The 24,699-nt window shown below is 46.7% G+C and overlaps 1 protein-coding gene across 2 annotated transcripts in view; it reads left to right on the plus strand.

Moving 5' to 3' along the window:
• GNAO1 (G protein subunit alpha o1) overlaps nt 1-24,699 on the plus strand; it is a 148,167-nt gene that overhangs the window by 44,723 nt on the left and 78,745 nt on the right. For both annotated transcript variants that reach the window (XM_030023999.2, XM_030023998.1), the window contains exon 3: nt 6,555-6,696. In XM_030023999.2, coding sequence (XP_029879859.1) covers nt 6,555-6,696 — 142 coding nt within the window. The remainder of the gene's footprint in view (nt 1-6,554; nt 6,697-24,699) is intronic.

Raw genomic sequence — 24,699 nt, forward strand, 5'->3', positions numbered from 1 at the left:
AACATAATCCAGGAGGTTTTAATCGCATTTCAGGCTATTAAATGAGAAGAGAATCACTGGAATTTAGCTTCATAACTCCCCTGTAAACAAACTTTTTAACCTCATATCAAGATAAAAATAAATTTTAAAAGTAGCTGATTACCTCTAGCAGGAGATTTTCCATCAACATTTGATCAACCCCTTCCTTTCCCTACATATTAAAGGCAGATTTTTGCATTATTATTTTTCCCCATTTGCAAACAAAGCTTACAGAGTTTTCTTCACAATTAGGGTTTTTTTTCTTTTGACTCAAGCTGTGCCCAGCCTCAGCAGAATAACCTGCTTGATTCTGGTATGAAACAGAAAAGATTATTTTTGTAAGAAGAGGGGAAGAAGGGAGGAAAAAAAAAATCAGAAAAGTTTGCTGAACAAAAATAGATTTGTATGTGTGTTTGTTCCAAAATTCTTCATGTAAAATCTGCCTTGGATCAGTCTATACCCTAAATATATACATATGAACGGGGCTTTCAACAGCCCGAGCAAAAAATGCGTCGGTGGGCAAATGCTCAGTTGTCCCTTTCACGCCACCTCCCTTCTGCTATGGCCCTAGTATCTCCTGCAGCTGCAAGCAGCACTTTACACCCTGTAGCGTCTCACGCTCTTTGCATTGGCTGGGAGGTTTTCCCTGCCCACGTTGTCCATGTGGACTTCGGGAGCTCCCCACACAGAGCACTTGGGAGACCCGTGCTTCCCTGCCCTGGGAGGAAATGCTGCAGAGGAGCACACAACCACCCAGGCTGCAGCGGAGCTGTGGGTGCTACGCAGGGTACCACTGCCAGTCAAAACCAGTCCTAAAGCCCTGGGAGGTGAAACCCATCGCTGTGGCACAAGGCTCTGTACGAAAGCTGTGCAATGACCTTTAAGTACCTTAATTTGTCCAGATGAAGGTGAGGAGCGAGGACTGCTCTTATAGGAACTGGACCATTCATTTGCAAGGTACTTGCTTGCAATAAGCTTTGAGCGTAATAACCTCTTGGTGATTTCTTGTCTGGTTTTATTCAAGCAAATCACTGTGATTTTAGGGATGTGCATTGATATGGGGAAACTTCATTCAGCTGGAAACATCTTGCTGATTGAAAGTAAATCACCTTAGGTAAAACAGAAACAGTATGGGATTTATTTTCTCTGGTAGGCAATTGGAAGTCTCCACGTATGTCTTTTACAGTGATGCAGACAGTTTGAAGCCACACAAAGTTCCCTGAATTTAGCAGGAAACATTCCAGAGGCATTGGCTCGAGCTTTTGGAGTGATGACAAAGTGCAGGAGATGAGGCAGGGCTGTGCCAGTGAGGAAAGGAGAACCTGCATGCAAAGCTGTGAAAGGGATGGAGGATACCGAGCGCTGGAAGGAAGAGGGGCAGAAGGGGTGTCCACAACAGGGTCCAATGCTGAGCGCTGCCATCTCTCTCCCTCTGGCACAAGAAGGGCGAGTTTTATAAGATTAAATGTCTGATTCAGACCAGCCGTGTTTAAGGAACTTCTTACCACATACTTACAGGCTCTGCTGGCGCCATCTCAGAAAGACAAACACTTCTCCTTGAGAGCTCTTGGAGGGTAGGTGAGGTACCAGAAGACAGGAAAAAAATGTAAACATGGTGTCTATCTCTAAATATAGAGGGAGAAAAGAGGAGTAAGAATTATAGACCAGTCAACTTCTAGAAGCTTTCAAGAGAATTGAACTATCAATCAAACAATTTGCAAGCACCTAGGAGATAAAAAGGGAGATGAGTGACATCCAGCATGGATTATACAAAAATGAGGCATGTTAAACTAATCTCATTTGATTTCTCGGCAGAAGTAGGAGAGAAGTAGTTGGTGCCATATCTAGATTTTGGGAAGGGTTTGACACAGTCCCACTTAACTTTCATAAAGTGACCTGGAAAAACAGTCTAGATAAAACTACTTCAGATCTTACACAAAAATGGATGAGTAGCATACCTCACTCCCAAAGAATACAGTTACTGGTGGCTCATGGTCAGAGCCTCAACCAGGACTCTGCAGGGGTCTGGGTCGATTTCCTTCAAAATTTTCATCAATGAAAAATGGATAAAAATACATAATTATACCTGGTAGTGACACGGCGCTGGGAGAGGTACTTCAGCACATTGGAGGATAAGCTTTACAGCTTAAAATGATCTTGGCAGGTTAGAGAAGTGAGGACTGGGTCTAGTCTGGGACACTGTGCCTCAAGACAGAGGAGGACCCAGTTGGAGAAGGTGTAGGGAAGAGTCATTGAATTCACTAAACCTGGCTTAGGTTGGAAGGGCTGGAAGGATGGTGCCAGGATAGCTTCTCCAGGAGGTTTTCAGGATAGATGGACAAGTATTCCTCCCAGGAGTGACCAAGGCAAACTGGCTCCTTGCTTGGATCAGCCCAGGCTGAGATCGAGCCCTGCCGTGCTAGAGCTGTCGTGTGCTTTGTTCAAAGCTGCCGTTTCACAACTGCTGGGGCAGTGCGTGTCAACAGGGACATACGGCACTATTATCTTTGGCTTTGCCTTTTTAATACATTCGTTTTGTAGTGAAAGGCTGAAGGCATGTAAGTGCTTTGTTGAACAGAAGCCAAAGCAAGCTGCCACGCAGAATGCACCCCCTGTTTCCAAGTATTTCATTTATTTTGTAATTAAGCAATAATCGCTGAAGCACTGGGCACTTCTTCAGGATTAATGACTTGCTGGGGGATGGCAGAAGATCTGATTTGCAGTGGAACCATTTTCCCCAGCAAATACCTGCCTGTTAATGCCATTCTAAAATGAGTATGACAACATAACATGCAAACGTATGGGTTTTGCTGTTAGCAGCTGAGGGATAGGGAGCAGGCATTAATAGGTACGTTAGACAATCTGGTTGCTTCAGTTGTCTCTCACCATTCCATTCAGAGCACGGTGTTTCATTAGTCACTTGGTGAATGAAATGGCTTTTTAATTGCTCAGAATTGCTTTTAAAAATTACAGCATTGTCTCCCCCCTCCACAGCCCCCGAGGATCCTCTTAAATCCCTTTTCTTCCTTTGCCTTGGAGAGAACCGGGTCTGGTGTGGCAAAGAGGAACCTGCCTGCAGCAGTTTCCTTTGTATTTCAGACACAGGAAAAAATACAAGCCATTTAGAAAACAGAGGATTCACATTTTTACTGCTGAAAGCCCTCTGTTCCCATTAATTTGCAGCTTGCTTAAGGAGTAGCCCACCCTGCCTGAACCTTTAAAGATTTCCCAGTCTTGAAGCGCTGCTCACTTCTATTAGTTCCTACACAGTGTGCATTTTTAATGGTCACAGCTCACTACAGTATCCAAATCCCCCTGCTTCTTGTGTCCTGCGGCACACAAGCTGGCTCAAGCCATCCCCCATAACAATATACCTCCCAAGAGGGCTGTTGGAGCTTTAGATGTCCTCTAGGCAGTAAAGCACAGTAGCAGGCAAGAAGAAAGGTGTATCCCAAACAGGTGAGCGGCAGCATGAACATTTCCAAAGGACTATGGAAAAAGCTGCCACGGGAGTTCTGCCATCAGATTGCCAAGGCAAGCAAGAGGAGAAATATTTGCTAAAAGCATATAGGACAATAAACCAGTTCACGGTGTCCTAGCAGGCTTTGGAACGGCACTAGTCAGTGGGGATTTGCTCGCTCAAATATTAGGTAACGTACTAACTGCGCGATTGATTAATCTGTAGGTACTTCCTACCGCAAAACTTCAATACTGGCATCTGCAGTGCTGCTTTCAGTTGCCGTGGCTGCCTTCCCGGAGAGATTTCACAGAAGAACAATTGGGGTGTTTTTTCTCCACGCTCTTTTCTGCCCCCTTTAAAAGTAATGCTTTTAAGCCTGTGCTTTGAACAGTGTCAGTGTGTTGCCCAGTCAGCAGTATGTTCACTGAGGGATCCCAGAGCCACTCTCCATTGCTTAATTCTGCCCCTTCAGCACAAGGAGCTCTGCTACTTGATAGGGAGCTTACTGGCTTAGAATATTTAGAAACACTGAGTATTTAGAAGTGAAAATGTCAGGCCACAACTTCATGGCGCAAGGCCAGAGATGGTTTAAACTCTGAAGAAGACCAAAGCTCACCTCTTTCCCTACACAGCTGTTCAGCCCTCTGTTTGCCATATCAAGTCCCTAGCTGATGTCTGTTAGTGAAAGGCAGAAACAAAGCCAGCCCGAGGTGAGGGCACCACTCTGATCTCCACCAGCATGGTCAACAGCTGGACCAAACAAATTTCAGCTGCATCCTCTTTGCGGTCCTTACGCTGCCCCTCGTGCCATCCTCTTCTTGCCCCTTTCTTATCCCCCTCTTATGTTTCCTTCTCCTAGTTGCCCCCAGACCAACATTTAGTCCCCCCTGCCCCAAAATCCGACACCGGGCCAACCAACCAGAAAGAATGAATTATTTCTGGTGACGCTTTTGCTAACCACCTGCCTGCCTCCCTCCCACAGGACCCCTCCTCTGCCGAGCTTCTTGCTGTCATGCTCATAGCTGGAAGGAACTGGTGCTGTACACAGTCTCTCTTGAATTCAAACAGGGTTGATGGAGATCCTTGTGCTTTGTGCTAGCCATAACTCTTCAGGTTTGACTGCAACTTTTGACAAAGAACACATTTCCCAGAAGTTCAGCAACTTGTCTGAGTAACAGTAAATGATCCATGAGATCCAGTGCCAACATACATGGCTCTGCTGGCCCTCCTCTTTCCCCGTTACTCAAATGTTGCTACTCCAACCCTTGGCGCAAGCACTGGATTCACACAAAAGAAAAGCTACAGAGTATGAGGTCTGCTATTGCCCATAACTCTGCATCAAAATCAAAACTAGCTACAGAAAAAATTTTGACAAATTGGGAAGTCTGGATTAACTAAGTCAGAAAGGTTTTCATCCACCCTTGCTCTTCTCAGCCTAGGCGAGACAAACCAGCAACCCCTCGTGCTGTTTCCAGCACGCCAGCCCCATTCCCCCTTCCTGGAGCTGGGGTACACAAGCAGGTGGCTCTGCCCAGTTCCTTGGATCAGTAGCTTAAAAATTTCCTGGAAACCAATTAATTTGAACTGCTTCCTGTCTTGGGCTGTCTTTGCTTGTAGTCCTATTTTTCCAGGACTTGGAGGGTGTTGGAGCAGCTCCTCCCAGGAGCTCAGTTCTTCAGTGATGAGTGAGCAAAGGTTGGTGGTGGGGAGGGCAGAGAGTCGGCTGCTTGTGTTAGAAAACCTTTCCGTGAGCTTCACATCATGGGAAGTAGATCTGTGTCTTTGTCAGCATGTTTCTATCAGCCTTGTTCTTCGTGTAGTCATCTGTTAATAATACGGGGCTGGCATCCAGCCCCGTTCTCCATTGCCATCGCAGCAATGTATCTATTGCAAGCTCACTGTGATCCCCGCTAGCACTCCCTCTCCCCGGGGGCAAGCCAGCACTGGTTGGTACCTTGGTTTGTGCGTATCTGATTTAGAAAAAAAGGAAACAAAAATCCTGTTATAGACAGGATGCTAGGTTTTATCAGTGACCAGATCTGTTACTGAAGGACTCTGTTGTCCAGTGAGATCTGAGGATGAGCAAGCAAGGACTTCATTTCAGCTAAGCAGATCATCCTTTCTGCCAATATTTAAGAGACAGGATCATAACTTATGTCTTCACTGGGAAGAATTATTGTCAAACACAATTAGCTCTGCAAATCCCAGCTGTTTTCTAGACACACCCGACTTAGTTCTTGAGTTACTTAGAGATGAAGAAATTATAGGGGTCAGTCTTCTGACCTGAGCAAGGGACTGCAAGAACTCGCTCCATCAAATAGTTCCTTTTGTAGAGTTTAATAGAGACTAATGCACAGAGCATCCAGCACACAGAGCTGATAGGACCGTGGATCTCATTCCCGTGTTGCTTCGGGAAGGGATAACATAACATGCCTTGAGGTGGCAAAAATCCCAACACTGTTTTTAAAGGAGAGGGAAGGAGGGAGGATGTGTGAAGGGTTGTAAATACTTTTAAGTACTACACAACTAAGTCAATTCCCCTATCCATGCCTGCGTCCCCATGCGAACAGGGTATTCTGACTCTGGTTGCTTTTGTAAGGCACCCCAGAAGTTACTATGAAAAGGACAAGACAAGAACTAGGGTTTTCTATCACTTGTTTCAGTGGTTAAGATCTGATCTGATGGTCATTGTAAGCATTGAACATATTTCCATAGACCTTGACAGGAAAGGTAATGTAGGACCTGGAAACCTCCCCTCTGTGACCGGTAAGCATGCAAACACAAGGCTCTCCAGGCTCCAGGCTCGGGTGTTTGCGGTTCAGTTGGGAGGGAGGTACCATATGCGCCGACCCTGCACAAAACCTCCTTGAGAGAGAGAAAAAGGGATGCTAATTCCAGGCACTGGGCTCAGACACACTACTGGTGAACAACCAGAATGGTTTAAAAAGAAATGCTGACTAAATTAAATGAATCAAGCTAGCAGATGTGCTCTTCAAAAGAGCACAGCTCTCTTTGAAATGTCTCCCCCATTGAAATTACATTCTCAAGAGGTTTTTGTCCTTTGCATTTTCTTCAGGATCATCCATGAGGATGGCTTCTCTGGAGAAGACGTGAAGCAGTACAAGCCAGTGGTCTACAGCAACACTATACAGTCACTGGCAGCTATTGTACGTGCCATGGATACCTTGGGCATCGAATACGGTGATAAGGAACGACGGGTAAGTTAAAATCACCACTGCTTGGGTACAGAGAGCTGAGCACCTGGAGGCTCCAGAGCACAAACAGGAGACATTTGCACAATCTGAATACCTTGGAGAGAAAAGGAGGGAGGGGGGGAGATTTACATCACCATTGTATGCCTATAGCACATGCAGTTTGTGCAACAGAGTCATAGGCACAATTGCATATGACATGTCATTTGTACACCTACACTAGGAAGTGTAGCCCTGGGGACCTCTGTGCCACAACAGCCACAATATGTCATGCCCTGGCACTAGCCAGGCCAGTACAAAAAAAGTTCTGTTATCTAGGGACAGCCTAGACAGAGGTACTGACAGACTCGGGGAAACAGTGAGAACCTGTGTCCTGTCTACTGTGCATGTGCTGGATACACAGGCTGCAATGAGAAATGTCTTGGGGAGAAGTCTTGAAATCCCTTCCACCAGCCTGCTAATATAGGAAAGCTTTTAGGAGTAACTTGACTTTTGTGGGGGCTTGACTGGCTTTTACTCACACATCCCCCATTCAAGTGAGCCCAAACAGCAATTTCGCTTGCCACAAGAGGATGCATTACTTCAGTGAGGTTCGTAAGGACAGGGTCTTAGGCAGCAGCATTAGCATGTGTCTTATCAGAATGACTATGTGATGTCTGGCAGCCTTCTCATGCCACACACCTAGGCCAGCCTGTCCTTTTACAGTTGCTACTCTGTTGGTACTTTAACCAGCTCCCTATTTTTAAACAGTGGCTCCTCTGTGAGGTGCCCCTGCCAGCCTCTGCCTTTCCTTTTTGCATTTCTGGCTCAGACCAAGCCCAAACGGAGCAAGTCAGAGCCCTAGAGAAGTAAAGACCACCCTTTTTGCATGGTCCCATCCCAGAAAAGGTAAAACTACTTGGTTTCACTGGAAATAAAATAATTTCAGATTAAAGACCTGTTAAGGGCAAAGTCCTATATGCCACTGAGTTTATCATGACTATTTTTAGGCACCTATCAAATGGCAGATGTACAACATACCCCAAACTCCTTATTATCACCCTGAGGGGTGATAATAAAAGCATTCACTAGAAAGGATGCCAAAATCCTGCTGTGCTGTTACTGTATGAAGAGGTACCTTATTTCTCCCAGCCACAAAGGGGTATTTTGATTTCTTTGCATCTAGGGATTTTTCCCACAGGAACTCTATATCCTGGAGACATTTCCATCCTAAACGTAGAGATGATACCATAATGGAGTTCTTGTGAGCTTGCCGAGAACTAATGCTGATGGCTTTCGAACTGAATACATTAATCTGTTGATTACTTGGTGACTCAGCTCTCAGCCAGGCAACGTATCTTGTCTCAGCTAAAAACCTATGCCCAGGAAAACAGAAACAAATCTTTCTCCTTGTCTGATAAATAGTCTGTGGCAGACAGCTTTAACATGTAAATTTATTTTTTTTTAATGCTTGAAGTCCTAATTCGAGGAGGGAAACTCAGCACTGCTTTAGTGCCAGGCCTGGCAAAGTACGGGATGTGGAGGGGGAGAGCTGTTACCAGAACTGCCAGGAATGAGAGATGGGAGTACTGGACTGCACAAAACATCACATCCGTTCATATTCCTATGGAAAAGATTCCAAATGTTCCTAGGATCATATGATAACTCAGGCTGGAAAGGAACTCAGGTGGTGTCTAGCCCAAACTCATGCTCAAGCAAGGTTGGCTCTGAGGTTGCTCAGGGCTTTATCCAGTCAGGTCCCAAATCCTCCAAGGATGGAGGCTGCACAGCCTCTGTGGGCAACCTGGTCCACTGCTGTACTGTCCTCATGATGAAAAGCTTTCTTCTTATGTCTAGTGTGAACCACTCTTGTTTCAAGTTATGCTTTATGGCAGTAGGGATCCTGAGTTATGCCTTGCAAAGTAAAAAAGCAAGTTAGATTAAGTTCTCCCCAACCTAGTTTCCCCTAAGGTATGTAGTCCTGGAGGAATTACTCCTGTCTTATAATGGTGCCATGCTGACTGTGTACAGACAAGATTGCAACAAGCCAGTATGAACCAAACAACAGCCTGGGAGATCTGATTCAGAGTATCTTCTCCCTTCGTAGATGGGAGTAATATTCCTTCATCCAGCAGAAGACGAAGGGGAAAGAAACCTAGTCTCTCAGGCCATGGTCCTCCACTTGCTCTTTTCTCTTAGTCAACCTCCACAGAAAGTTTCTGGTATTAGTATGAAATAGTATTTATTTTAATCTTACAAAGAAGCGTGTGGCTTCTGCTACCCCTCTTTTGTTATTAATGCACAGCTGCTATAAAGAGAGGCCATTAAACAGGCGATTTGTTGAGTATTATGCTACATGGTTCATCCCTTTTCAAGCAAAGCTTTTCTATTTTAAAAGTCATTCCTCAGCCAAGGGTTTCCAATGCAAATCTTTTAGTGGGGGATTTTCCCCTACTCATCACTTAAGCCCCCAAGAGAAGAGAGGTCGGGAAGGGGAGATTGGGCTGCGGTGGCTCAAGCCTGATTCAGCAGCAGGGAAGGAGGAGGCATGGACCCAGGACAGGACAGGTTTTCCCCAGGGCCTGCTTGGCTATTACAGCTTCCCCCACCCCCACTTCATGGGAGATGCATCTGCCCCTGTGCCCCATCCAAATGGCACCCTGACAATGTTCAGAGCAAAAAAAAACCCCTCCCCTACTTAATAAATGCAAATGAGATGATTTGTGCTTTTGTTACTGAGGTAAAATAGCCAAATCCTCTCACACTGTTCTCATTTTTCTTCTGCCCATAATTATACCTCCAGTATTTAGTCTAATAGAAGCAAAAGGCTGGGGGAGAGTCCAGACTAAACCCCTTAGCTTTTGTCAGTCAAAGCAAGATTAATGCAGGAAATGTGAGCTGAAAAGACAAAATAAATCACAAAAAGCAGATGCTCCAGGTCTCGCTGACCCTCTCTGCTGATAAGGACCTGTCCCCAGGTTAAGAACAAAACAGTCTGCATGTAAGATTTCAGTTTTATACGTGCTCCTTGTTCAGGTAAGCGGGTTTTCTTGTAGCTGTGCCTGGCTTACAAAAGGTTCATGGTCTGCGAGCAGCACCTAGGTCCCTCTCTCGTAGCCTTCAGAGCAGGGAGGCAGGAGCACGTCCTGCTAGCTCATGGCACATTATCACCACGCACAGCCTGGAAGGTCAGTCTGAAACTCCAGAAAAGCTGTGCAAGTGCAAAGTCACAAATCCTTTACGTGTTGCAAGAGGACAGGTGAAAAAGGAGCAGTCAGTGAGGAGAGAGGAGCTGGCTGCAGGAGAGGAGCAGCATCTGTGGCTGTTCCTCATCTCCAGGGCCATTGCTGCCCTAGGTCTGGATCCCCGAGTAGCCAAGACAAAGGGGTTACATGAAGGAAGAGGGGCAGAGGCTTGCTCTCACCTGGCTACTCAAGACCCTCCAGCTGGCCCGTAGGGCACTACTCAGCCCTTACCTTTATAATCAGATTAACAGGCAGGAAGGAGTCACATGTAGACTCTGGATTAAACGGTTCTCTAAAGTGCAAATGTATTAATAAAGCAAGCTCCTCACTGATTCCCTTTCAGTGTAGCCAGGCGGAGCAAATGGGAAATGGAGATTTAAAGCCAGGAATCTAGAAGTCAGTACAAGCGTTTGGATCTGATCAAGCAGGAAGGGCAGGGAAGTGATGGATTTTCATCTCTCCATTTGAAGAGCCAGTTCCAAAGTCTGGCTTCAGAAATTCCAACCAGAAGAAGTGTAAAGTCTCTTCCTCGGTGGCTCAATGCTGACCTCAGAAGCCGCTTGGAAATGCAGCACCTACAATCCCATTCGGGCGAAATGCCAGAGCTGCAGGCAGGCTGGGGGCGTCTGGGGGTGTCCACAGCTCGGAGTGGTCCCGGGCAGCAATGAGCCTGCCTAGGCAAGCACACCGCCCTGTGCAGGCTGGTATGAAAACAGCTGTACAGGGTGTTCATATTAGCATAAGACAGAAACAGGCTGAAATTGTTCGGAAATTACTCAACAAAGAATCCCAATATCAGTTGCGTGGCTCAGATACAAGTGTCTGAGGTGGCAGGGTCACAGTCCAGCACTTGGGGTCCAGAGGTGGCAGGCGGTGACCTTTAAATTGGGCTTTTTTCCCAGTGGGAGTCTGGAAATGTCTCTGCTTCAACTATGAAAGGGAAAACTAAAAAGCTGCTAAAGTGTTAAAAAAATTCAATAGGGAATTTTTTTCTTTCAGGCTTTGTAGCAAAATGTGTCTGTCCTGACCTTATGCTGTATACAGTGTGTAACTCCTGAACTATGAGCTAAACAAAGATGTACCTGGAACATTTTAAAATACTGGCTAGTAATATTAAAAAAAATCTGTTTAGTGTAATTGAACAGCCCACCCGAGGCGGCTGGCAAAGGGGGCCACGTGCATTGGAGCTGCGTCTCAACCTGTGTCTGAAGAGCGGGGTGCATGCGGAAACCCGGTGCCTCCTGCCCCATCCCCTCTGCACGTGCCGAAGGCAGCAGCAGGACCAAAGGCAGTGGCAAGACCAGGGACGCAGCCGCCGTCACCTGCTGCCTTCCAGTCGCTGGAAAGGAGCAATGTGTGGGAGGAGCTCTCTTTCCTAAGACCTGCTCCTGTGTAACTGGCTTTTTCTACTTGTCAGCTCAAGTTATTTGTGGATTTTACTTCATTTCAGGCAGCTATCTGTTTAGACCAGCTGGCTCCTACTGCGTGTCCCTAACCCAAGCTCTCTGAGAAATGCAAAAAAGCTGCTAATAACTTTGGGCAGGGCAGGCGAGGTTAATCAGGCACTGCTGTGCTGCTAGGAAGCCTCCATTTTCTGCCTGGTAGCTAATGGGGTGATCTGGGGCACAGATGCAGGATTCCTGGGTTTCTGCCACTGCAGTGAGGATACAGCCAACCCTTGCTGGTCTGTTGTAAGTGATAGAACTTCACCACAGTGAAGTGTAACTTAGGGCTGCTTTGTAGAGGAGCAGGATGCAGTGGGAGAAAAGGGAAAATGGAATAAGGGGGGCATTAGCCACCCCATTTTTGCCTGGTGTCAGCATTTGTCTGGATGTCCAGCTGCAGCTGAAGTCTGCTTGCTTGCTGCATGCAATAGCCACAGCATGCATATAATCATTCCTGCTGTACTGGGTCTGCTGGCTTCATCACTGTAACAGTGCCGGACAAATACTTCAGCCTGCCCTTCACTGAGGTGTAAAGATCTGTCACTCTTTTCCATTAAAACCAAAGCCATGTTTCTCACACACCTCCCTTTTCATCCCTCCACGAGGTGCATTTCAGTTACCATCATTCATGTTTTTGAGCGGTGGAGACAAATAAAAGGCAGGGCATTTCTTGAGAGGTAGGAAACATAAAACAGAAAGGAAAGCACTTGTTATTTTCTCAGCCTGCCTTGTTGCCGGGGAGATGGTTGGCTCATTCAAGAAAGGCTTGTTGTTGCTGGTTGAGATGGCCAATGTATGGGGAATCATTGCTGCAAAATGAGGGTGCAGGGGAAAGAGGGAGACAGCAAAGAACAAGGGAAAGCCCAGAGTAAGCTCTGCCTGCATGGTCATGGTGCATGACCCACAAGCCCTGCTGTGCCAATTCTGGAGTGTCTCTAACCAAAAGCTGTGCCTTCCACATCCCGCTAATGTATTTTCCTCCTTTAGAAATCTCTTGAGTCCCTGAAAACACAAAATCTTCCTCTAATAAATGATCATAGTGAAGTAACAACAGAGCGTGAAGACAGTTTGTGATAGCCCTTTGTGCCAACTAAAAGAACCTGAAACAGTCTACTTCCATGCCTTTGCTCTACCTCTTAGGGAGAGTCAAACTCACTCATTGTCAGGGGAGATCCCAGCCAAGTCAGCTGAGACCCGTGGCTGGACCCGGGAGACCTTGCTTTGCTGCAGCAGCAGCAGCAGCACAACTTGGCTTTGTGCTCCTGCAAAGCTGAAGTCGTGGTCATTGTCAATAACGTACAATGATCTTCATATAGCAAAAAACATAACCCCAGAACTGGTGTCTGGTTCACTGTAGTCATGCTACTAATAAAGATAGCGTGTAGAAGGGAGACAAAATAAGCTTGTGTCATGGCTATAAACACATCATGGCTTGCTCTTGCAGATGGAATTTGGCCTAAAAGAGCCATCCAATTAAATAAGCAGGTTGTAGGGTTGGAGGTTGCCAAGTCTTCATGTAGAATTTTACTTAGGCTAAGTTCATCAATCTGTCCTCCTTTCCAACCTGGGTAATTACAATAGAAAACTGGCAATTCATTTAGGGCTAAAATGTGACCTTAGCTCTGGCACCACACAGATTACAGCTATTTATAGGGCAGCAGTAGTGATGATGAACAACAGTCAGAATCCCAGTCTTCTGCAAATGTGTCACCGTGCTTGTGAGCAGGAAGAAATCCTGAGTTTGGGAGGGAGGGAGATGATACTGGCTCTGAGGAAAAGGGGAGGGATGGGGACACAAATAGAAGTAGCCTAGAAAATGTAATAGCAGTGGAAACAGCTGGGTGCTCTAGGCAAGTGACTGAATTGCATGGACACTACTGCACCCAGAGACAGTATCAGCTAACCTTTCTTCCAGCAGAAGACTATCAATCACTGACAGAGCTCTAAAAACCCAAACTTCCCCAGGGTGGTCCAACATACCCAGTTTTAGTTAAAATTCCTAAAGAATGAAAAAAGGCCATGTGAAATAGAGCCGAAAGGAGGCAGGGGAGAGTGGGCGGCAGTCGCGTAGCAAGTTGGAAACACGTGTCATGTGGAAGGCTGCTCTCTGGAAGGCGCCACCTTGCTGAGCGGTTGATGTGCCAGTGTGATGTTTTTCACATTGGTCCTGCTTCAGGATGATATCTATGGTGTTGGCATGGCAACGCTTTAATCCTCACTCAAAAGTAAACACTGGGTCTGCTCTTCAGGTTCTCCTGGATGCCATGGGCTGGTGGTGAATGGGCAGAAGTCAGGGGATGGGGTGGGATAGAAGTTCACCTGGTCTTCCAGTCCCTCTGCGCAGTCAGAAACCTGTTCCTAAGAAACACATTTCTAGGGAAAAAAATATTTTGATGCACTTCAGCATCCTAAGTGAGCCAGATGAGAATAAGTGATGCAGTCACACCTTAAAATGCCACTCAGATCTGCTTCTTTGGTGAGTGCTTGGCATCAGCCAGGCACTGTAGATTGGTGACACTTGCCATCCATGCCACCTTCCCAATTCTGAGTTTAGCTTTTGTCATGGTTTAACCCCAGCTAGCAACTAAGCCAAGACCAGGACAGCTTTATAGCTAACCGTCTTATAAAACCACTGACCAGAACAAATTCCATCAATCAAAATTAGCCTTTTAATTTTCTTTTGAAGAAAAACAGTAGAGGAAAAGAGATCTCTCAGGGGATCATTGATAAGAGAGAGACCACAGTCATCTTGCTCCAACTCCAAGCTCCGGATTGAATCTGATCACATCTTTCACGACCTAAAGAGGGCTTTAAAGAAAATGGTGCCTGAGTCTTACCCGAGAGACACAGTGAGAGGACAAGGCAGCGGTCACTGGCACCAGGAAAGGGAATTCCAGGTGGACACAGGCTTGGGCTTGTAGCGCTTTCCCTCTTCTCTCCATGCCATCAGCAGAGATCAGGACAACCTGCTCTTGAAGGGCCACCCAGCCCTTTGGGCCTTAGAAGCATGGAGGGATAAGAGAGGTTTGAGGATGTTTGTGTATGGGAGGATCAGTGAAAAGAGGAAATACCCAAAAGGTGATTTTTAAATTATGAGTATTGCCTTCCTCTTCAGCTAGCCACCAGAAGAAAAGCTTGTCAGATGAATTCTTCTGGCATTGTTTGCTCCCTGGCTGGTGGAAAGCACAACCACTTCAGGTGCAAATCCATCTTTAGATCTGCTTTATTTCCTGGTGCCTCTGCTTTCAGCTGACATTTCAGGCTTGATTTCTGAGTAACGAACAACACTAGTCCTCCAAAGGATCCTTGAAAAGGATCCCCACCTCCCCCAGAACTGTCCAACATCCCCGTTCCCCTGTGAAAATGCAGACCCCGTGCTGTAGGGAGGTTAGTCTTTCCTACTCCTTGCTTGCAAGCTCTCTCTTTTCCCTGAGAGAGGGATGTATTTTTCCTCCACAAGCTTTATGTGTTTGATCCTGATTTTTTGGATGATGCAGGGAGTATTTTTAGTTTGAAAAGAAGAAAAAAAAAAAAAAAACAACAACCCTGTTCCCTTGGAAGAAGGGCTGCCTGCCTTCCCCTGTGAGATTTGTTATTCAACTGCAGCCGCAGTTAGGGCTGCCAGGGAGGTGGTGTGACAGGGAAGTACTCGGCACACAGGGGAGAGCGAAGCAGCCACAGGACTGTGACGTTTGCGGTGAATTAATGAGAGGTGGGGTGCTGCTTTCCATTCCCACAAGATATCGATGGAAAATGCCTTCTCTGGGAGCCCCTGGAAAGCACCAGAGCAGGACAACACAGAAGACGAGGTGTTCAAAAATATTTGGCAGAAGAGCACAGCTGGAGCAGAGCCCTGAGAAAGTGAAAATCTCCTTGCTGCCTGCAAAGGGGCTTCCAGGCAACTCCTGGATCCAGGCTGGGATGCAGGTCGGGCAAGGGCCAGCTCCACACCACCATCCGCTCCTTCCCGGAGGACAGCACAGCCTGGCCAAGGCGGATTTCAGCCCATCTGATGGGGCTCAGCACAGCCGCTGCCCACAGAGCAGACAGCAGTGGCCTTGCCCTGGGTAGCATCTGGTATTGGTGAACACAGTCAGATACTGTTTGTACTTCTCTAGAGCCTTTCTGTCCATAAAGGGATTGAAGGACCTGTAAACGACAACAAAAAATACATCTAGTTATTTGATATACTGCACAACTGAGGCACTAAGGTTAAACACACGCCATGGCAGAGGTTTAAAGATGCTGATACAGGTTTCTGACTATATGGGTGATAGGGCACTCACTAAATTCCTTCCAGAAAGTCACCACCATGTTTGAGACTGAATTTCAGGTTGCATCTGGCCGCAGCCTGATGAAGGCAGGGTGCTGTCTTCAGGTATGATTGCAAGTCAGATCTCCCAGCAGCAATTGCAGATAACTACAAACTACTCAGCACATTTCAAATACATGTCAGTTATTAAGTGGATTTATTTCCATCTCTTCTGGGAAGTGTTGGGAAGCACTGCTGAGTCACGCTGCTTACTCACCAGTTTTAGGAGTGCCATTTAAAATATTTGTTTTCTGAATGCCTTCTATGATGTTCCTATTATTTGAATGTCTCCAGATGTAAAATGAAAACATTTATACAGGGCATCCCTGACTTTAAACAGATCTCTGGTGTGTAACTCACAAAAAAGCATAAAACAAATGTCTTGGGAAGGGACGTCTCCCTTGGCTCTGTCATTTGACATTTATTCAGGGATTGTGGTGAGGGATAGCGCAGTCTTTGCTCCGAAACAGCAAGAGCACAGGCAGGCTGGGCTTGCGACAGCTTGGGAGGGAGGAAGGGGAGCCAGGGCAGCTGCCTTGCTGTGCCTGGGCATGCGGGAGAGGAGGGATGGGGAACATGGTCCTCACTTACACCGAGTGCTAATAAACCCAGGACACAATACTCTCCTGCAGTGGTCTGCTCTGGCCACAGACCCCAAAGCCATTCAGCCCCCCGAAGGACGTGACATCAGGTGCCCTTGCAAGAGCACCAGGTCCAAGGGCACGGCTGAACCCCAGCGCTCGGCCGCCTCAGGATCTGCGCAGAGCAGGTTTCATTGTTAGCTCCAGCGGGGAGGGGTGCGGAGGCTTCGCTGACAGCCGAGTCCCTTTGCACGCTGAAATTAGCCCAGAGAGGGGAACAGACTGGAGCGGAGGAGCCATTTCGTGGCCTGTGGCTGTGAAGTCCCATCCTTCCAAACGGGGAATTTTGCTGAGTTGGTGAGGCAAGGAGAGAGAGGCTCCTGGCCAATACGCTGCCCTTGAGGAAATTAAAATGTGCCAATGCTGCGCCCAAGCCCCACACCACCCTGCTCCTCCTAAGGGGAAACCAGTCCCTCCAAAGTGAGCGGCTGCTTCTCAGAGCCTGCAGAAGTCAGCTGGGGAGGGAGCTCTTGCAGCCCCCGCAGGAACAGCTGCCTTCCCCCAAGCAGAGGCACAGCAGGATGGTGGTACCTCAAACGTGTCCCTTGTACTGCATCAATCACGAGGATGGCAGAAAATCTGCCACACATGAAGACTTTATTACCCAAATACAGGTTTTACTGAGGCTTTTAATCAGTATTTTGTACATTGGTAATAACTGATTAAAGATACCACGTGGGAACTCGTTTAACAACTACAATTACTGCTTTGACATCAGCCTCACCTACTGAGTGGGGCGTGAGGTTGTCTAGCCATGCCGCGGGGACCAGCCTCACCCAGGGCAGCAGGAGCCCAAAGATGCCATTCAGCCAGGTCAGGACTGCCGTGGCGGGAGGCCAGGCAGGAGTTCCCAGTGTTTCATTCAAAGAAAGGAAAGAATCAAGCTCCAGATGAAGATTAGAAACAACAAAGCCTCAAGAGCTGCTGTAAAACGGTATCATTTTGCACCATGGCAATGTTTAGCCTTGTGGTCAAAGACAGAGAGAGAAAATGTGCAGGAAAAAAGTGCAGGACATGCGAATCAGCCCGTGTCTGGTTTAGGGGTTTTGATAGAAAGTTGCTGGGGGCCCCAGCGGAGACCCACATCCATGGCACGTCTCCCCAGAATCGCTCCAGGCAGCACAGCACACCCTTCCTGAGTGTCAAAACCCACTCAGGAGCCAAAGAAAATCTCACCCACAGGCTTTGAACAAATTTCCTCCTTTCTGCTGTGCTCTTCATTTTCCAGGGCTGTAGGAGTTTCTGGTTTGCAGCATATTATATCTGTGTTGATGGCTTGACTGTTGCTAGATAGTTTTCCCTTGATAAGAAATAATTCCCCTAGGTTGGCTATTTATAATTAAGTCCTCATTTTCCTATATATTGGTTTAAGACTAGATTAACTCCATTGATTAGAGGGGAATTACTCTTGATTTACGCTGAGATCATGGAAATGGAGAATCAAGTGACACATCGGAACAGTCCCACAGTAACATGCTCCTGTTAGCTATATGGTTGTCATCAGCTTGTGAACCCATCTTTCTGCATTTTGAAACTATTCCTGGGCAGATGTTTGCTCCTTTATGGGAAGGGGGTTTACTAATCTGATTTTACCTGCTGAATATACATTACAGATGCTCAGTCAGGAATCTAGGCTGTTGGGTCATGTGTTGAATACAACCAGTTACTTTTTTGTTAGGCTTCAGGAAAACAGGAGCAAGACTGTCCTCCAGAGAAATTGCTTCCAATTTGAAGAGGTTTTACAAGTAGGGATGGGAGGGGGAATGTATTGTGCAGAGGAAATGAGCATCCATTAACGAGAGAAGATGCAAACAGACTTAGAGCTCCAAAATAGCTCTTCACAGGTTTAGGAAGCAAAAAGGGTCCCATCCTGCTCCCTTCTACCTGGGGGCAGCTGCTGTGCTCCAGAGGAGGGACCCTCCTTGCCAAGCCTTCCTTGGGAAGGGCACAGCGGGACACGGCCAAGCTCGCTCCCCTGGGAGCTCAGCTCAGCCCAGTTCCCACCCGTGCCTGTCTGTCTGTGCGATCAAAGCTGAGCAACAGGATGCAGTGGCAGAGAAGTAGAGAGCATTTTCTGAGGCCAGGAGAATGTTTGACTGGCCAATTTTATTGAGTTTTTATTTAAAATTGAGAGCTTTTCATGCTGGAAGATGATATTCCAGGCAACAAAGGAAAATTTTTCTGAGAAGAAAGAGATCCTAGTAGTCACCATCCAGTGAGCTTGAGTTAGTTCTGAAAAGTTAGGAATTAGTTTCTCCCAAGTGAGAACCAGGTCTCATCTCCATTCCTCCCTTCTACATGTCATCACATTTGTTTAATTCTTTTTCTTTTATACAGGGCAGGTTTGGCAACACAGCCTATCTGGAGGCGCAGTGTGACATTTCTGTGGATGACAAAGATGGGAATTTTAGGCTAGTTTTTCCTCACCACCTCACCAGCACCTTAGTCAAAGGTCTCAAAGCCATTTTTCTTCTGGCTTTTATTCTCCTTAATTACTGTTATTGGTACTATAAACTTCGGAAAGCTTTTCTCTTGTCAAGTTCCACTGCCATATTTATGAGGCATGCAAAGGTTTCTAACCAGTGATATTTGTGCTGTCCTTGTTCGAGTCCCTTCGTTTTAAACAGACGTTTGTTTTACTACAGCTTCCCTCAACGCGCATTGCACGCAACCCCTCCCAAGGTGCCCAGCTTTTTGCTAGTGAGTTCAAGTTCTGCTTCTCTTAGCTGCTGTGGCACGCATGTGTCTTCCCATGCCCACTTCCACTGGTGAGATCCTTCACCCGGGAAATGACATGGGGTTAAATCTGCTGTCTGCAGTTGGTGTGCACTTGCCGCTATTGCAGGCTCCTTTCTTTAATTTACTCCAGAGGCAAAAGACGTACCAAGGCTGAAAAGACCATATTCAGCATTACAGTGGATCACGAGCCAAGTTCAGGCTGATCTTGTGACGAGTGAGTAGGCAAAAATCCTTATTTCCTCAACTTTCTCTCCAAGAACAAAACCTCAGGGAAGGCTATAGGACAATTTGTAGCAGCATGCAAGTCTCTGCAGGGCTCAGCTCCTCTTTATGTTGCGGACTAAGCGACGAGCATCTTCTTGTTGGTGATCCAAGCAAAAAATTTACATGCACAAAACAATCCCAACCCTAAAGCCCTGAACTGTGTACCAGGAGGAGGAAGCCTATCCTCCAGCATGAGGACTCTGAGCAATTTCAGCGTCAAGGCTCTCAGGCCATGAGGTTTCAGAAACCAAGAGGAGCTGGACCCAAGCTATACCTCTGCTTATTTCACAGTCACGGGCTGTACGCACAGACATTTTACCATACTGAATCGGCTTAAAAGCCACCTCTTGGGCTGACACCCCTTTTCTGGCTCCCCTCTTCCCACTTCTGAAGGAGCTGTAGGGTGCAAAGCCTGGCCTTGCTCACGCAGTTGCCGCACTCGATGTCCCCCAGCAGCCTGCAACCGCAAGCCAGCTGCACTGCTGCATGCAGACATCTCCAACAGTCCTTCCCTGGGCACTGCTGCATGGTAAGGCTCCTTGAGTGAAACATGCCCAGCATGTTTCAAACCAGAAAGCACGATCAGCTGATACATTTATTTGGAAAAAGAAGAAAGATGATGAGGGCAGAGCTGCTAGTAGTAATCCACACAGGCAGCAGCTCTGAGCTGCCTTTCCACCACTAATCATCTGTCCCCTAAAATCGCAGGCAAGCGAGACCCCAGTTCTGGGGTCATGCTGCTTGTCAGCCTGCATTTTCAGCTTCATTTCTCTGGGCTGATCCAAGAGCACAAAGGATGGAGGGAGTGGACGGGCTATTGCGCCATATGCCTTTCTCCTTTGCCATCAACTTTGCAAAGAAAGAGTCGGCAGCAAATAAAAAGCGAGAGCTGATGGGGAGGGGAAGCCTATTGCTCCATACTATCATTATCTGACTTGCCTTGAAATCCTCCAAGAGATTGCCAGGAATTAGTTCCAGTGCTAGTGAGTCTTCAGTGACCCTTTAGGAAGAGAACTGAGCTCAGGAGCCAAGTCCACCACAAAACACCAGCTTCCTGCAAGTTAAATTCCAGATATAAACAGATGTTCTCCCCAGAAGCCCTTGCAAACCCTACTATGTGCATCAAGCAGCACCAGCAGACTGTGCGGTTTTAAGCCCTTTTCCATAAGAAGCTGTAGGGTGTTGCCTGGGATCAGGAAGAATTAGTCCAGCAAGTTCCTCGAGCTAGAAAGATCAGATTTGCCTTCATACTGATTATGCAGTTCCTGGTTCAGACCAGAAGCTACTGATCAGATTTCTACACTCAACACTCCAAAGGAGGTTTAATAGTGCCAGGACAGTTTCCAGTGAACGGTTTGTCCCTATCCCACCCACCAGCACTGAACTGGGTTCTTCTCTTGGCTGTTCTAGCAGAGGGGTGATTGTCCACAGACTAAAGAGGGGGGTCCTCTCAGGTGGGCAGGGGTGATGTTGACTCTGCTCTATTTCTTCCTCGCTGAACCAGACAGCTCCTCTCCTCCTCCTTCCAAGGCAAGTGGCAGGATTCAGGTGAGCTTCATTCAAGCATCATCTGCAAATGGCAGCCCAAGTCTGGGCATGCCACAGGGAGACACGGACGTAATTTCTGTTTCCTCTCAGGTGGCCTGGAAGGGGAGGCTGCTAATGAAAAGTGCCCATTAGTGCTTGCGGTAAAGGTGTTAGCTCTGAGAGATGAAATTCTTCCAAAGCCACAGAGACCCAGCCCTTGGCCTCTATTGTGGGCTACCATAATACTGGGTTTGAACCAGGCACCAGGACGTTGTGTGAAACAATTAGCTGAACTGCCGGCACCTTGCTGCACACAAACAAAATTACAGCTATAAATCCAGGGCATGTGAAGCAGTGCCTAGCACCTAAATCTGGATGGACGTATGCTAGGAGCGGTCAGAAATAAAGCGCTTGATGTGCAGAAGGAAAGAAGATCCAATTTCACGTGCAGGACCACCAGAAAAGCTTCTTAGATGGTTGTTTCCAGCTCTTACAGGAAAGAAAGGGGCAGTAGGTTCTAGCTGAATGCTAAATAGGATAGCAGGTGGTGGAGTGATAAAAGTAGCATCGCCATAACTGTAAAAGGTTGTTCTAAAGGTCAGATCTACATGTACTCTCCTAGCTCTGTGAATAGCTATTCCTTTCATCCACAAGTTGAGCTTTTGACTACGACAGGCTGAAATAAACAGGGCTAAAGCTGTCCCATCCATTATCACTGGGAATGGCTTGTCTCCAAGAGCAGGCTCTGCCTCTACAGATACAACACACAACATGGCAGAGAGCAACCCAAGAGGGCAGATGGCTCACATGGACCATCCTCACCACCAAGCCTTCAACCCTGGGCTTCAAAATGCCGCAGTGCCCCTCTGCGGAGAGACAGCGATGCCGTTGCGCTCACTGCCAACACACCCTGAGCACACAACTCCTGGTCAACACCCCTTTGAAAGCATGGGCAGCAGCCAGGAGCCTTTCATTCTGTACACACTGCCCAAGACTATTTATCTGGAGTTAGGCTTCCTTTTCCATGCCCCTAAGGTGAGATGTCAGGAAAGAAACCCTGGCAATCCTGCCTGTATGTTTTCTCTCTCTCATACCAAGTCAAAACAGAAGGGCCCCGCAGCCCCGATGGCACAGACGGACAGACTGACAGAGCCACTCTGCACAGAGAGGGCAGACAAGGCTCTGATGTTTTTGCCACCTGAGTTTCTGGGGGTAACACAACCCTTCTCATCCCATGCTTTTATTGATGTCCTTCTGTTGCCACAGCAACAAGGCGCTTTAATTAGCTAGTAAGAAACAAAATTAAAAACAAAGCAGTTTATTAAGTGTCAAACCAAGGTGGTGTGTCTCACAGAAATGCCCCCAGGGCACCAAGACGGGAGCGCAGTGATTGTCTGGGCGTTCATTCAGGACCAGGACTCCTCCAGCAGAAGGACAGCAGTGCTACAGGGGAAGGGGACAGTTCCTCTGGGTCTGCACGTTGCCATCATCTCCAAAGGAGCCATCCTGCCTTCTTTGCACATCAGTCCAGGGACGTTGGAGCCAGCCAGGCCCAGAGATACCTGTCTCAGCAAAGCCATTCCTATGTCCACGTGTAGGTGGAAGAAGGCAGATATATTTGCAGGCTATGCTAAACCTTAGCAGCCTGCACCGTGAGGTCCTGCTGCTACCACCATCTCCATGTGCTCCAGCGGGAAAGTCCTCAAGCAGGTGGTGGAGCCATGCCTGTTACTAACAGAGCATCTGGTCCAGGAGCCCTCTGTATCAGCAGCCCTGTCTGCTAGGCTGATATAGGTGAAGTAGGTTGGGAGATGATCTCTCAGTGAAAGCAACTCATCTTCAAACAAAAACTTTTAAAATGTTGTCAATGACCCCTTAGTCTATGCCCAGAAGAAAAAATAAGCTGAAAGACTTAATTCTTGCTTGAGGAACTAGAGAAACTAATCTTTGCTACCCTGGGAAACAGCCATCCAGGGTTTGAGGCAGGAAGACCTTAAAGTGCTCTGGTTTCTGGTGAGAGACCCGATCCTGTAATACTCTTTTGCATCACCAGATTTCAAGAAGCAACTTTTTGTTGGTCTATCCAGCTGTTCTATTTATAACCAGATTATATATTATAAAAAGTGTATAATTCAAAGTGCTTTCTAATTAGAAGTTGTAACTACAATCCTATTTCACGCTACTCTAATTTGCTCCATCACAGTATTTTAAAGTTTTGTATTAACTGTATCGTGCAGGGAGAACTCTTTAACGGTTTGAAGACAGCAATTATGCGCCACTTTGATTTGTACATAAAACTGATGTGAGTTCACATGGCAACACCCCATCATGACCTCTGAAAACCTAGGATTAAAAGACACTGTTAAAGCTCTGTCCAAACTCAAGGGTCACTTAGTCCAAAGCATGGCAACTCAGAGCAAGCTTGCCAGGCTACAAAAGATTTTGCAATCCCAGTCACTTCTGACCTTTCTAAAAGGACTGAATTTTCAAGAGTCCATATTTGGTAGATCTCCAGAGCAATCTATATCTAAGTTTGTGGCTGACATTCAAATCTCTAAAAATGGAAATGGGCCTTTGCCACTTGAACTTGAAGGTTATTCATTATAGAGGGAAAGATCTTAGGAGTAACTGGGCTAATGTGGTTAAGCAAACATGACTGGACTAGAAAAGGGCAGGATTAGACATTACCCATTAACACACTGGCATGTGCAATAGCAGAAGAGGTGTGGGCTGATTCTGTCTGTTATTGTAAGTGACTATGCACATACAACTGCTCACCTTGTTTGTGCAGATCAGATATCCACTTTGACTCATTAAGAGGCTCCTTAGTAGGTGTGAACACCAAAGATTTGTTAAATGCACTGGCAAAATTAGCTGTAGAAAGTTTTCCCATGCATGTTTTAACCTTGGACCTCTGGTATGCTCTTTGCAAATGTTTATTAAAAAAAAAAAAGAACCAAACACATTTCCCTGGTATTCATAGAGCAAAAAAACACAGTAAGACTGTAGAGTCCCTGTGATATTTTCAAGGAGCTGTTCTCAGCTATCTGTTTAGCTTTTCCAATTTGGGAAAAAGAACAGTTTCTAAAAGTGCTCTATATCTTCCTTTGCCTCCACCTCTGCCTTAAAGACTGAAACCTTTGAAATCCTGCAGATGTGTGTTAACACAGCAGAATTGGTCTTGCCAAGCTTCTACATTAAAGAGAGTAGCAGCCCTAGGTTAGGGCCTTCCTTAGTTGAGCTGTTGGAAGAAAACAGTGAGAAGTTGCCAGGGGATCATCTCTCCCTCTCCCCCCTCTTCCCCCAGCCCTCCCTGCTCCAGCCACGCCAGGCAGGAGCATCCCCGTGCAGAGGGCAGATCCTCAGCCTCTGCACATCCAGCTCCATTGAAGTCAATCTGGCCCCAAGGCTTGTTTTGCTATTTTACAGCAGAACAAATAGAGCAACATTTCATAACGTCCTAATGAGACACACTGAAGAATGCCCAGGAGACAGAGACAGTATCAGTGTTCCTTGGCACGGAGAGAAAATCAAAGGCATTTGTTTGTTATCTGAAATGTCAATCTCTGTTCCTTTCAGTGGTGGGCAGACATTTTTATAGTGTAGGTTCCTGGAAATACTCAGATGTCGCTGTTAGTGCGTTCTAAGAGCATTGTTTATTTTCAGATGTACCTGTAAAAACTGAGACTGAAGCAAGGAAATATTCAAAGCCACTACGGGGTTATTAAGCTTTAAGTAGCGCTTTGCACTCTGTATGGCCCCAAAAGACCTAATACTTGTGGACCCATTCTTTGTCCCATTGAATGGGAATTATATCATTGACTTCAGAAAGCCCCAGTAAGAGAGGAGTCTTTGCC

This window comes from Aquila chrysaetos, chromosome 9, assembly GCF_900496995.4.
Source record: "Aquila chrysaetos chrysaetos chromosome 9, bAquChr1.4, whole genome shotgun sequence".
Lineage (NCBI taxonomy): Eukaryota > Metazoa > Chordata > Aves > Accipitriformes > Accipitridae > Aquila > Aquila chrysaetos.